This window comes from Cydia fagiglandana, chromosome 16, assembly GCF_963556715.1.
Source record: "Cydia fagiglandana chromosome 16, ilCydFagi1.1, whole genome shotgun sequence".
Lineage (NCBI taxonomy): Eukaryota > Metazoa > Arthropoda > Insecta > Lepidoptera > Tortricidae > Cydia > Cydia fagiglandana.
The window spans coordinates 10,677,442-10,691,769 of record NC_085947.1 but is presented as its reverse complement, the minus strand read 5'-3'; the positions used below and the strand labels follow the sequence as shown (position 1 = coordinate 10,691,769).

General features: G+C 38.7%; 2 protein-coding genes across 2 annotated transcripts; one reads left to right on the top strand and one right to left on the bottom strand.

Moving 5' to 3' along the window:
• The first annotated feature begins 25 nt into the window (after positions 1–25).
• Positions 26–4,810, top strand: LOC134671966 (uncharacterized). The gene is made up of 6 exons (XM_063529849.1): positions 26–217; positions 300–536; positions 1,169–1,362; positions 1,806–2,017; positions 3,869–4,094; positions 4,565–4,810. The coding sequence occupies exons 1-6, from the start codon at positions 173–175 to the stop codon at positions 4,755–4,757; spliced, it is 1,107 nt and encodes a 368-aa protein (XP_063385919.1). The 5' UTR covers positions 26–172; the 3' UTR covers positions 4,758–4,810.
• A 178-nt stretch (positions 4,811–4,988) lies between these two features.
• Positions 4,989–14,315, bottom strand: LOC134671965 (gamma-tubulin complex component 4). The gene is made up of 12 exons (XM_063529848.1): positions 14,127–14,315; positions 13,900–14,035; positions 13,085–13,376; positions 12,609–12,786; positions 11,953–12,155; positions 11,744–11,870; positions 11,343–11,499; positions 9,823–9,963; positions 8,931–9,105; positions 7,643–7,844; positions 6,537–6,703; positions 4,989–5,874 (listed from the first exon to the last, which is right to left on the bottom strand). The coding sequence occupies exons 1-12, from the start codon at positions 14,202–14,204 to the stop codon at positions 5,715–5,717; spliced, it is 2,016 nt and encodes a 671-aa protein (XP_063385918.1). The 5' UTR covers positions 14,205–14,315; the 3' UTR covers positions 4,989–5,714.
• Between the last annotated feature and the right edge of the window lie 13 nt (positions 14,316–14,328).

Below are 14,328 nucleotides of genomic sequence, written 5' to 3'. Positions count from 1 at the left end.
ATTTGACATTTCTTTTGATTTTGACATTTTGACAAACATACCAAAACATTGTTTGGGTCGGAGATGTTTTTCGAATATAAGGGCATGGATTTCAAGATTTTAATCTGAATAATCTTATGAAGGCTATTAAATTTTATTCATACTATACTTGATTGAGAAAAATTGCTGAAAAATGGATATTCAAGAAGATTACTTTTGCAGCTACGAAGATTTCGAGGTTACCTTTTCTATTAAACTTTTTAATTCTTTAAAATCCTTAAATTTTCCATAAAAACCTAATGAAATATGTTAAAAATCAGGTTCACAGGTTAATGATTGACGATGAGCCTCGAACGCGTGCCTATCAGAAAGCTATATTGGACAACAAAGCCTACTTCAAAGACAAAGTTGTTATGGATGTGGGATGCGGAACTGGAATCCTTTCAATATTCTGTGCCCAAGCTGGCGCGAAGAAAGTATATGCTGTTGAAGCAAGCAGTCTTGCTAATGTAGCCAAGGACATTGTTAAGGAGAATAAGTTTGAAGAAGTTATTGAGGTAATACATTTTTCATAATTTAACATAAGCTATGCTGTACTTACCAATTGAATTTAAACTACGATTGAGCAGTACGGCTATTTACCCTGAACACCGCCGGCTAGCATGTTAAGAATGGTTTTGATCAAGCCTCTGCTGATAAACAAACATTGGGATGGTCCCCCACTAATCAGTGGTAATCACTGTAGAACATTTTCATGTCCAGATTTTGGCATAATGAAAAATCAGTATAAATATTTTTTTATGTGAAATATCAATGACTACCATCAAGCAATCTGTTATTCACTGATTGTTGCCTGTCACCATTTTTTTTATTTCTTACTTACCTTTTATGTGTTAGTTTTGATGACTATAACCAGGGGTGCGAAACTCGGCTCCGCTCGGCTCAGCATTGCTCCAAGCAATTATTAGGGTTGGAACCTTGACTTCCTTTTGCGTGCACGACCACAGATAAGATAATCACTTAATTTTTAACAACCCTAAATAGCCGAAAGGGATGGTGCCATATATTAGAAAGAGACAGCATGATTCGACCCTGAACCGCTGTAAAACTTCGTTTTTGTAGGAAGTGTCCTTTCTGTACAGTAGTACTATTCATTATTATGTCCTATAACCCCATTTAACAATTCCAGGTAATACACAGTAAAGTGGAAGATGTAATTCTACCCAACAACATCAAGGTAGATGCCCTGGTATCTGAGTGGATGGGCTTCTACCTACTGCATGAGGGCATGCTGGATTCCGTGCTTTTTGCCAGACACAAGTTCTTGAAAGAGGGTGGGGAGATGTTTCCGGAGACTGCTACTATTTATGTAGCTCCATGTAGGTAAGGCAGTATGGAATACATTCATCTTTCAATGGGGTTGGCCGGCCGAAGACTGACTTGAAGTATTTAGCAGATGGTGCCAGCATAGCTTGCCCTTTCAACCCCTAGAATTGGATTTTTTAATGGGGTTTTATGCCCTGGAGGTCAGCCCTTTAAGCCAAATCTCATAGAAACAGGGGCAAGCTCTAATGGTGCCATCTATGCAAACCTTTGACAGTTGCCAACCCCATTGGTTCATATTTTGATAAATCTATTAGAGATAAGGATTTTTTACTTTTAATGTAATCTAAATATATTACAAAAATCTTCAAATCTTTTTAAGACTAAATAGTTAATTTTGTTTGTTTTTGTGACTTAACTACTTACTATTGGTTCTAGGGTTAGACTATCAGTAGAAATAGTGAGCATTAAGTTCCTAATTTGATCCAAGAAAAACATTTCAGTGTTAAATCATTGTACCAAAAATGGGACAATGTGTATGGAGTCTCCATGTCAGCATTTGGCAAGCAGCTCCGAGCAAGCAAGTGCAACAAGCCAGAAATCCTGACCATTGGAGCTGATGAGCTCCTGGGGGAGGAGGTGGCTATGGCCTGGATCAATTTGAAGGAAGACATGCCTGAAGACTTGGATTCTTACAGCATACAGCATGTTGTAGGTATGTCTGCAGAATAAAGTAATGTATATTTTGTACACTTTTACTGTTTTTTTTCTACAAAATACGCAGAGTTGTTGGCCCTAACTGTACAGTCAAGTTTACAAAAACAACTTTACAAGCCAATGTTCTAAAAATACGTTATTGTCGAGGCTCAGAAGTAGCTACTTGCTGGCTCAGGATTCATTTTCGTTATAAACGGACTACCTTGGGAGTCTGTTTAATTGAATTGGAGGCAGCAGCCTTCCAGCCGAGTCATAATTATAGTGCTTTTCTCAAAAATGATTTGCACCACCTTATTGTCAGTGTCTTAGGGTGGTATTCCATCTGTCCAATGTTACTGCGTCTCACTCCATTAACCCTTTGTATGTCTAAGCACTGATCAGTGCGAACAAATTTAAACCTATTGTATTAAATAAAGGATTCTAATTCGTGCGCACTGATCATCAGTGCTTAGATAGATGAAAGGTTAACCAAATAAAATACAAATTGGACAAAGTAATTGGACAGGTGGAATACCACCCATAGAGATAGAGGTGTGTAAATATATTTTCTCAAACATGCAATGAAATATTGATGTTATGTTCCTTATAATAGGCTGCGAAGTATGACGTTTCAGGTGCGGCTAGGACAAAAGGTCGTTAATGGAATTTCATACACATCTTGCAGGCCTAGGCCGGCAAAGTCCTCTTTTTTAATTTTCATTTCACAGATATTTGTGACACAGCATCGTGGCATTCATCCATTAAAAAAAACTAGAGGCAGTATTTGCTTTATGGTTCGTAATGACACTCTGCCACTACGCGTATAAAAAAAAAAACAAAAAACAATGTTTGCTATAATTTGCAGTTTTATTTGTATAAAATCAACATGAACTTAATAAATAATACATTCTATAATTTTATAATTTTAAATTATAAATTTAACTACACAAATAAAAACATTTAAAATATTTAATCTAAACGTTAGCGGTAAAAAGGTCTACTCAAACACGCGTAGATATATTTTTTAAATTGTAATGGAGGTAAAGTTGAAAAATATTCATTCTGTTTTATTGGATTTATGGTGCGTTGTTGATTTATTGACTTTAATATGAGTTCCGACGAAATAATGAAATTAATATTAATTGTAATCGTAGGTGTTGGAATTGGCAGCGTAAGCAGAATTGATTTTAAATAAATAACCGCGCCAAGTCAAAGACGAAGTATGTATATGGTTGCTTATGGCAATTTTATTATTTGAGAAACTAAGAAAAACGGCTTACAGTTTATTAGAAACAGTTTTGTGGCATATTTTAAATGAATGTAACTACAAATTCGTCAACACTGTGGAAATTATACTTATTTACTCCATGCGTAAAGCAACGATGTATGTGAAACATGATATCAACATGAAAGACTATGTAAACTTATGTGACGAAAACGACAGTCAGACGGATACAAGGCGAAAAAATCAAAGATACATGAAAATATACGGGTAGTAAAAATACACGACTCGTGTAAAACATACGCGTGATAATGATATAGGTACGTGTTGGTTATATTTTGGGTGTAGTTTACTTTTAGTTTTTTCTATAAATAAAACTTGGGTTTCGTGGATTTTTTATTTTATTTATTTCATTGCATGTTTGAGAAAAGCACTATACATACCTCGGCGGGAAATGGGGTTGCCCGCGCTCAGACCTATCCGGCCTCGCTTCGCTCAGCCGTCTATATGTCTTCGGCCGGCAACCCCTTTCGTCCCGGCCTCTGTAGTAATGTACTATTATGGAACATTGGCTTGTTAAAATGTTTGTGAACTCACCTGTACCTTTTTTATTCTAATAAATTAATAATTGATATGTAATCTTTACAGCGGCTAACAAAGCAGGTTCCTACCAAGGCATCTGCGTCTGGTTTGACTGCACATTCCCCGAGCTATCCAGCGAGGTTGGAAGGGAAGTTCTAAGCACCAGTCCCTCAAGCCCAGAGACGCATTGGAAGCAGACCGTTATTGTGCTGCCGGATCAACAGGAGGTGGAGGCTGCAGAGCCTATTGCGTTTCAGTTGGATATGAATAGGGACCAGTTGAATGGGAGAAGGTCAGTGAAATATTCGGTACTTTACTCTGTATCTTTAGGTATTTAAATAAAAGTAAACAAAATCTACCCTCAAATGGCTCCTTAAGCTAGTTATCAAAAAAATAAAGTAACAATGCACTTTATTAAACTTGTAACACGGTTTATTGTCCAATAATTTCAATGGTGTTAGTTAGTGACTTTTGCTTTAGCAGTACGATTGGCCAATGGTTACCTAAGTCCATCATTATTTTGTACCAATTTTGTACTAAACTGACAGATTGGGTGGACAAATTGGGGTAATGTGATTAAGTGGCTACCCCAAAACATGACGCCGTTATTACGACGTTGCTATCTACTTTAGCTGTCTAATTATCACATTATCACCTACAATATTTTGCCCTAGTCATTGAAGTGTATAGTTGCACTTCTAAGGTTCTAAGTATTCCTTGGCCAAAAGCAAACCCAATTAATAATCATTCCCATTATTACAGATACAATCTCCAGCTGACAATGCAAGACCCCAACGAGGTGGAACACCCCCTGCCATGCTCCTGTGACATGACCAAATGCATCCTGATAAAGACATTCATGAAACAGTCTGAACAACAGGCTGCGGAAGCCAAGGCGTCTGATGGTTTAGTGGAAGAGGATATAGAAGATGATATGGAGGCGGGAGATAGCTGAAATAAAAAGGTTTTGTTATAAATACTTTTTTATTTTAGTAACAGTTACAACCACATTATTTCTTAACTTTATAACTGTAGATAATGACATTAATGACTAATCCCCTTATTCATAAACGTTTACTAAAGTTAACAAGCCGATAATAATCGTTTGTCCCTTTCCGACGTATTAGTATGATGGAAAGGGACAAACGATTATTATCGGCTTGTCAACTTTAGTAAATGTTTATGAATAAGGGTAAGGTTCGCCCGGATCTGACGAATGCGCTATACGCCTACGTATTACAAAGACGCACGCGAGCAAATAGCTCGCTAATGGTTCGCCAAGGGCACATTCGCCAGATCTGCACGCACGTTTAGAACGCCAAGTTGGGCACAGAATATAGTGCATAATTATTTTCCATCGTATTTTCACGGAAACGTACGAACGTGTCTTGCTATTTCAGTCAGTCTCGGTACAAAAAGTACTGAGGTTGACTGAAGTAGCATGACAAATACGAACGTTTCCGAGAAAATACGATGGAAAACAAATATGCACCACATCTGTATGTACGTAAATCATTAGCGTTAAACAAGTCAGAGAATTAATACATTCAATATTTGGCAGTAATATGGCAGTGTTACTATTTACTAGCATCTAGTTTTGAGTTCAGTACCATCATTCCTCATATAATCCCAAGTCCCCAATCCGCATTGGGCTAGCGTGCCGAAATACCGAAGCCCTCTCGCGCATAAGAGGAGGCCTGTGCTCAGCAGTGGGACGTATATAGGCTGAAATGATGATGAATGATGATTCCTCATATTAGTTGTCTCCACGCCATTCCTAAGCAGATGCATATTTTTCGACCATATTGCGAATCGAATGTTAAGTCGAGTATTTGTAATCATGAGTCCAATTTGTTATTAAGCTGTTGGTGTATAATATATAGCCTATTATGTTCAGAATGTTCGGATATAATTATCGTAGCATATTGGTGAGAGACTGCGTGAGCTGCGCCTCTCCGCTTATCCACCGGTTGTAATCCAGACGCATCAGTAGACGAGCTAGGTAAATGCCGCAAGGCCGGTCTCGCAGCGACAGGAGAAGTTGCATTAGTTGCTTCACTAATTTGTTGAATCTGAAATTAAAGAAGAATACCATATAGCTACTTCCGCATATTTGATAACCGCAAATAAATAAATAAAAAATAAATAATTTAGCCTATATACGTCCCACTGCTGGGCACAGGCCTCCTCTCAAGCACGAGAGGATTTGGGCTATAGTCCCCACGCTAGCCCAATGCGGATTGGGGACTTCACATACGCCTTTGAATTTCTTCGCAGATGTATGCAGGTTTCCTCACGATGTTTTCCTTCACCGAAAAGCTAGTGGTAAATATCATATGATATTTCGTACATAAGTTCCGAAAAACTTATACTCGCAAAATTGAGTCTACCCAAAATTGATCCGCACAGCAGTTTCAGAGAGATTTCCTTTCGTAAACGCTTCAGCAGGGACTTCTTCAAAAAAAGGAGTGTACAACATCAATTTGACACCAAAGCTTTCTGAGCCGAATGGTAACCGATTACCATTAGACATGTGTACATGGTCTGTATACTCTGTATACTACTAAGACCCACTTGCACCATCTCCCTAGCCCGGGGTTAAGCGGTTTAACCGTCAACCCAGCGTCAAATTGTACTGGTAACCATAGTTACTCCAGGTTTAACCGGTTAACCCCGGGTTAGTGGAATGGTGCAAGTGAGTCTTAAAGGTATAAAAATGCTCTATACTATGTACCTCTCAGAGTATCCCCTGATGTAATAGTCCTCAGATTCTCTATCAGTAACAGAATTGCTCATGCTGCAGAAGGAATGGCACAGTTTGAGCAGCTCCATAATGTTGCAGAAGACGGGGTTGTTGATGGAGTCTGTTGACTCGGAGCCGGAGTACTCGCTGTTGGTTGACTGTAACAAGTTTTAAATGAGGTTGGCCGGTGGAAGTTTTTAGCAGATGGCGCCATCATAGCTTGCCCTGTCAATCCCTACAATTATGTAAAATTTTTGTTTTTTTACCCTGGATGCCAGCCCTTTAAGCCAAATCTCATAGAAAAAGGGGCAAGCTATGATGGCGCCATCTATGCAAACCTTTGACAGTTGCCAACCCCATTGATCAAAAATTGCGATATAATCTCAAGGAGGAGACAGTCTTGTACGTCGGTACTAAATAGTCTGGTGGTGATCGGTGGTGGCAATACGATCCAAAAGGGAAGTCCTATAATTTTACTTTTGAACATTGTAAAAACGTTAAATAAGACACGGAAGTAATAGGGGGTATTACTGCAATGTTCTGCCGCCAAAGTGCAGTACTAAGCTAGCTAGTAAACCATAGAGTAACTTATACATTCTGTGCCTTAAACTGGTTTTTGACAAGTTTTCACAGACAATAAAATATGACCTTGATGCATTGGGAAACGCGAAAATCGAAATTTAGTTATCCGCCTCTTTATCGCTCGAATATGCAAGAGTGATAGAGAGGTTAGATCACAAAACCTCGATTCTCTCGCGGTAGACCCCCAGATTGTGATGGATTGTGGAAGTAGCGCCCCCTACGCAGAGTTTCGCCTAATATTCCCTGTTGTCAAAAACGCTAGCGCATTCCTCAGCATCTAGAATCGTTAATCGGTATCGTCTTGGGTGGTCCCATCCGTTTTTCGTCAAGTTCTTAAATTAGTCCTATTCTGCTTTCGTCACTCATTCTATATTGAAAGCCACCGACGATTGTGATGAATGTAGAATGGGTGACGAAAACAGAATAGGACTAACTTAAGAACTTGACGAAAAACGAATGGGACGACCCAAGACGGTTCTTCTTGACAGAGTTTTAAAGAAGAAGATTAGACTTACAGAAGTAATCGTCAAGAAGGACTGGCTCAACACATCGGCGAGGAATATCGCGTGAGCCTTCCTCAGCTTCTCAAAGTCGTTGGTCTTGGTGACGGCGTCCATGAGTTTGGAGTAGGACGTGTCCAACACGTCGGCCTGCATGTAGTGCTGCAGGTTGTTTATGAGGAACATCAGCTTGTTGTGGAGCTGGCACATGGCGAAACTATAAAAAATAAGCGATTTTGACTTATTCCACAGAATAAATAATAGTACTAGGTATAGAAGACTCACTCTAACAAAACGCGACTGTTACGATCAGGACAGGTATGGCCGCTAGGTGGCGACAGCGCCACGCGCGGCTTATGGCTAGCCACCAAAATTGGTGTGGAACAGATGTACTTTTAGCTACCTGTAGCAAAGCGACGAAATCGCGGAGTGAGCCACTTATTCACAGTGTTAGTAATGGTACTTGCCATAACTGTTCCAAATTTTAGGTACGTACATCAAACGGTCTTTGAGAAAAACGCATTTTACCGATTTGCAAGACCGAAGTGATCCCATAAGATCACCGTGAACATTTTTGTGCGGTGCTCTTAAAATGGATTGTATTCTGTGCTAAGTCTTTCATTCTCACGTAATGAGACTATGAGACAGCTCGAAACATCGTGAAGGTGTATCCAGATATATCGAAGTTTTAGATGAGTTGCTATTGTATTTTAACCGAACGAGCGAAACGAGGCTTTAGGCGTAACTGGGGGTGTACACCGTGTACATTTCATGTTTGTAACTCGAAATTTTATATATTCTTTAATCAATATTCGTAAAATTTGGTAGTGTACGTAGTCTGGATAAATACAATTATTAAATTTGAGTATGAGAAGGACCGGCCAGGGGGTTAAGGAGTTAGATGGATCAAAATATAAAGTAACTCGAGGTAAACTAATACTAGTTTTAGGGCCAGTTGCACCAACCACATTTCACAGACTGATCAACGTCAGCCGGCGCGCCCCGGCGCGCCACTATGAAACATTCCATACATAAAAATTTTGCGAACTCTTTAACGATACGAACAGTTTGGTGCAACCGACCCTTAATGTATGATGTTGATGGATGGAAAGCGGACGGTAGACCCTAAAAACGATCGATGGATTGTGTGAAAGAGGATATAAGAAAGAAAGGAGTAAGTGTTGAGGTGACGAAAGACATGAGAATGGAAGAGAAAAATACGTTGTGCCAACCCCACATAACGTACAACACAAAACGACAAGGATAGGAAGGAGGATATGAAGGGAAAAGAAGAAATCCTTACTTTGAAGACTGCTTATAAGTCTTCCACAGCGAGTGTAGATCGTGCTGCGTCTTCTTAATCCTCAGCAGCAAACGAAACATGTCGTTGTACCGTGCCAGCACTTCAGGGGTGAAGAGCAAATGTAAAGGCCACTTGAAGTCGTACTTCAGGATTAAGCTGGACCAACCGTCTGCGGCTGCAAAGCAAAATTATTGTGAATTCAATCGCGATCTACTGCGTGGTTAAGAACCTTGCTCTCCAAAGAGAATACATTTATTTATTGCCACAACACAACATATTACATATAGAAAAGAAGACATACAGACATAAAAAAAACATTTTGGACGCTAAAATTGGACCCCCACTCAGCATAATGCCGCGGTAATCCGTGGCCGTGGATTTCAATGGGAAACGGTTCGGATTTTGCTGATTTAAAGTACCTACCCGTATTACTATGTGACAGATAGCTGACTGGCCAGCGGCGACAAAACGACTATCGAAAAAATACGTTCATACAGATTACATATACAGGGTGTTTGGTACATCGTTTGCCAAATTAAAACGGCAGATAGGTTGAGTCATTTGCTATCTTCCCAGGCCTAGTAATTTTTAAATTTGCGCTAATCTTTTTTTCAGTTCTATGGCAGTTTTTCGTAAATTTCAAATTTTTACTTGAGCAGTAGTAAAAAAAACATGGCCAATTTTTTTTTCTAGACATGAGCAGATAGCAAATGACTCAACCTATCTGCCGTTTAATTTGGCAAACGATGTACCAAACACCCTGTATAGATCGTTTATCACTTCTGCGTGAATGTTACCGAAGAGAAAACGCTCGTGAAGAAATAATATCATTGGTACTCATAAAGTAAACCAACTACTAACTAGTTAAGAGCCACAAAACCAGAAAAATTACCTGAATAAGATTCTTCTGTCACTGTAGAATTTACAGACGTGTTCGGCTTCACGTATGGCAGTTCAAAGCTGAACTTTTCAATGTCCGCACTGTTGCTTAGAAACACGGATCTCGCTGCCAATTGAAATGCATGGTTCATATCTGTAATCAAAATAATAGTTAATATTAATATAAGCTTTTGCCAATAAGTAATATCTTATTTATTGCTGTTGTAGTTTTTACCACATGGAACTAATACTCATCGAGACAATTCTAAAAACCCCTAACACAATTAGCTTGCGTTGTTTCACCACAGGGTTCCTGTGGTCACCTCCTGTCTCCATCATCTGATCATCTCAATGTAGGGTTGCCAGATGGTCGGGATTTGGCGGGATTCTCCCGATTTTTAGCATGTGTTCCCGATTCCCGACAAAGTATAAACTGTCCCGAAAACCAGCTTCACGTTATAAAACAATAATTTCAAGTTCCGAACTATCCTCGAGCTGACGTAGTGCCAATAATGTAAAATATCGTTGTTTTTAATACAATTACTTTAATTTGAATGTATTTTTTTTCCCGACTTAAGTCCCAAAATCCCGAAAAATTGATATTGTTTCCCGATAATAGCGCCTTTCGATCTGGCAACCCTATCTCAATGGTACCATAATATTGCATTGTCACTCGACTTACATAGTTATATGTACATGCAAAATTTTCATCTCAATCGGATGTCGAGAAGTGGGTCTAATAGTTTAGCTTCCAAGATTTGTCCCACACTAATTACCTAACAAACCGACTAACATATATACATAGCTACTAACAGGGCAACTAAATAAAAGCTGGTAAAATATACAATACAATTATATACAGGTTGGCCAAAAAAATAGTGCATTCCCGTTGCCATGGAGGTTTTGGAATCATACTGCTGAGCAACTTTTAATAAAAGACCAATCCCGAAATCGCGAAAAAAGAATTTGGCTGTTTCATAAATTTTGTCTGGTCCATTTTCTATGGGAGGGTAATTTTTTTTTCACCATTTCGTGGTGAGTCCCATTGTAAAAGGTGCTCAGTATAATCCCAAAACCTCCCTGATGAGGCTGATGACAAACGGGGATGCACTTATTTTTTGGTCAACCTGTATATAATTGATTTGTGCTCAGCTAACGAGCTCAGCTAGCTCAGTTAATTTTTGAAATAGTAAAATCACGTCACCGTTTTATGACGTCATCTGCTGGAGAAATGCCACCAACATGATCAGGAGTAGGACAGATAGTGCTTTATTCTCATCAAACTAACAGGGTTTACCCTATTTTAAAGGTGATATTTACCTCTGATGATGGCCGATCGTGTCGAAAAGTGAGTGGAGACCACGGACTAGCAAGCGCAGCGTAGGACGTCCACCCACAAGATGGACAGACGACCTAAGGTCGCCGGAAAACGCTGGATGCGGGTCGCTTCCAACCGGTACGGATGGCTCTCCAAGGAGTAAGCCTATGTTCAGCATTGGACGTCTTATGGCTGAGATGATGAAGATGATTTACCTCTAGTTCCAGTTCGAGTTGTAGGTTTCTCTAACATATGCGCAGTGAGCCGTAACAGTTCCAGGAACAGCTCTCCTCTGCCTAACAGGTAGAAATCCTTCATCAGTCGCAGCTCGTGGATCAACTGTGCCTCTTCCACGGCTACTGTCCAAAGGTGCTGAAAATAAGTTCATTTAATATTGAATCAAGGATATCGTTCTGTACTCAATGACTTGGCGTTACTATTATACCAGGGTGACTAAAAAATAACTGCATTCCCGTTGCCAGAAAGGTTTTGGGATTATACTGAGCAACTTTTACTACGGGACCAACCCCGAAATCAGATTTCATAGTAGCTTCACTCAATATTTGCTCGCGACCCACCAATGGGTCGCCCATAGTTTGGGAAATGCTGATCTAACCTTAGTAACACACTCGTTAATCTCCCTCACTACATTTCTTAGGTTATAGATCTCAAATAATTCAGGATCTTTAAATTTCTGTAATTTCTCATGGAATTCCGCTTCTTTATCTTCCCAAATTGTAAACCTATAAAAAAAGGAAACTTTAATTGTCATGTTTAAATAGCTCAAAATATTATACATTTTACCTTTTTATTTTGTTAAATTACCTTCTTGAATCTCCAAACTTTTTTAAAGATAGCATTGGCCGGGTTTTCATTGAAGTACCCTTTTTCATCTTTTGCGGATCAAAACCAAATAAAATTATGGTTTTACCGATAAATAGTATTTCTTGAGCGAGGGAAAGTGGCATAAAATGGGGTATCATTTTAGGGTTTAATATGAAGCCACAGTCCAGAGAGGCATCCTGCAACTGCAATTATACTAATTTAAACAAAAAATACCTATTAAATTACATCATAACCATTATTCCAAAGAGAGTGTATAAGGGAGAACACAGACTTAAGGGAGTATAAGGGAAAAGTAGAAGCAGGAATTGGAAGAGGTAGACCTCAGCAGACTTTCTCTGATCAGATCGGGGAAATCCTGAAGAAAGGCCAGGTCAAGAGCACCCTAAACCGGCGAGCGTGTATGAGGAATGTTATGAAAGTGAAGGAAACAAACTGAGAGATGTCAGGATCGTAGCAAGTGGAAATCAGTGGTCTCTGCCTACCCCTCCAGAAAATAGGCGTGAATATAATAAATAATAAATAAATAAATAATAAATAAATGTATGTATGGTATGTAATAACAATAACCATTATTTTTAAATTGCCATAATACATAAGTAAAAAATAGAAAGTGATCCAAGTACTCAAGTACTTACACTGTTCAAAAGAGTCTTATCAGTATTAGAGCTTGATGGAGTGGTGGACAGAAAAGTGTCAGAAGTCTCATCTCTACTGCATATGATTATAAACTCTTGGTAGGGATCTCTTAGTTCTCCATACAACAGCCAGGTGCAAAGTTGATTCATGAATACATTGTTTATGTATGCAAATATTCTGAAAAAAAAAAACAGTTATACAGTAATGTTAAACACAAAAGTATGAAGGTGTTGTTGTTTGGATTATGTAGTCATGTTGAAAAAAAAAAGCTTAGAATCAGTGGCGGATTTGCAGTATTTGCCGCTCTAGGTCCCCGCCCAGTACCGTCTCTACCATAACGGCACACGGGGCCTGTACCCAGGGCCCCCTTCATCAGGGGGCAATGAAGGACAGACAGTAACTGTATATTTCATTACCCATAATAAATAGAGCGAGCGCAAATCTGCCACTGCTTAGAATACATATATGTACTTACTTAATTATAGCATCATGAACCATTTCATTGCCATTCAATATATACTGATGAGTCAAACTCAAAATCTGGCATCCATTCAGTCTTCTTTCCTTAATAGTAGAGATCAGTCTGTTCAAAGTATTGAAGAGGCCCTGGTATTTTTCAACATAACTATAGACAAATGACAACGTGTAGGTATGGTTCCCCATCACTAGTCCTTCCACTTCAAGAAGAGTTTTCTTGTAGGATTGGAGCACTTCAGTGATGCCCTCACTCAAAGCTTGAGCGTAAAGACCTGTTGTACGGGAAGAGGCTGAAAAACAACAGTACATTACGATACACATGTGAAAAGTAGGAAATTCGCAATGAGTAGCAATAAATTGAAACACAACCAAAGGAAGTTACAAATTACCTTTTCACATGTGTATTGTACAACATTTAACAGTATGTATGACCCTTTAAATTTTTGACATACACATATTGTCCTTCATTCCGCCCTAGGGAAGTAAAGTAGCACCATATGTACTGTAAAGCCTTGTCTGGAGACGACGCTTAGAATTATTTCAAGCTCGTAATTCTGGTTTGTAAACCTACATCACCAGGTGAGTCAACAACTCCACACAGAACAAGCTACCTCACTAGAAAATTTTGTAGCAAAACAGCTCTGTGCGGTTTCTTGGTCAAGTCTTGTCTACACAGACCAAGTCATATCATATTTATTCATCAACAATACAAAATTGTGTTTGAAATGCTCAAAGTTGTATGGATCTGCCTATTATTATAATTATTGAGTTAGTAAACTTACAGTTTTTAAAAATGAAACATCCAATGCATACCTGAATGTGATTTTCTACAATGAAAACTCATGCTATCCACAAAGATTTGGATCCTGTGATGGCTCTTTGCAATTTCGCATATCCTATGGTAGACATCTGAATCTCCTTGATTGGCATAATGCTGACATTTGGCTGTCTGAAGTAATATTAATTTAACGTACAGTATTTACATTACTTTATCAGATAATTAATAATTATTATAGTTTAAATACAAGGATGACTTTTACCTCTTCTGTTACTTCAGAACAATCCCACAAAACTAAAAGAGCGTCGTGAATCATGTTGGATTTAAAGATTTCAGGCATAGGAAACTATCTTAATAATTTGAAACTAAGAAATAATAATATTTTGTCTAAGAATATCTAAACTTTAAATTAAATTATTTAACAGTTTTATCCTTTAGTTTAGCAGGTTGGGTTGACAGTTGAC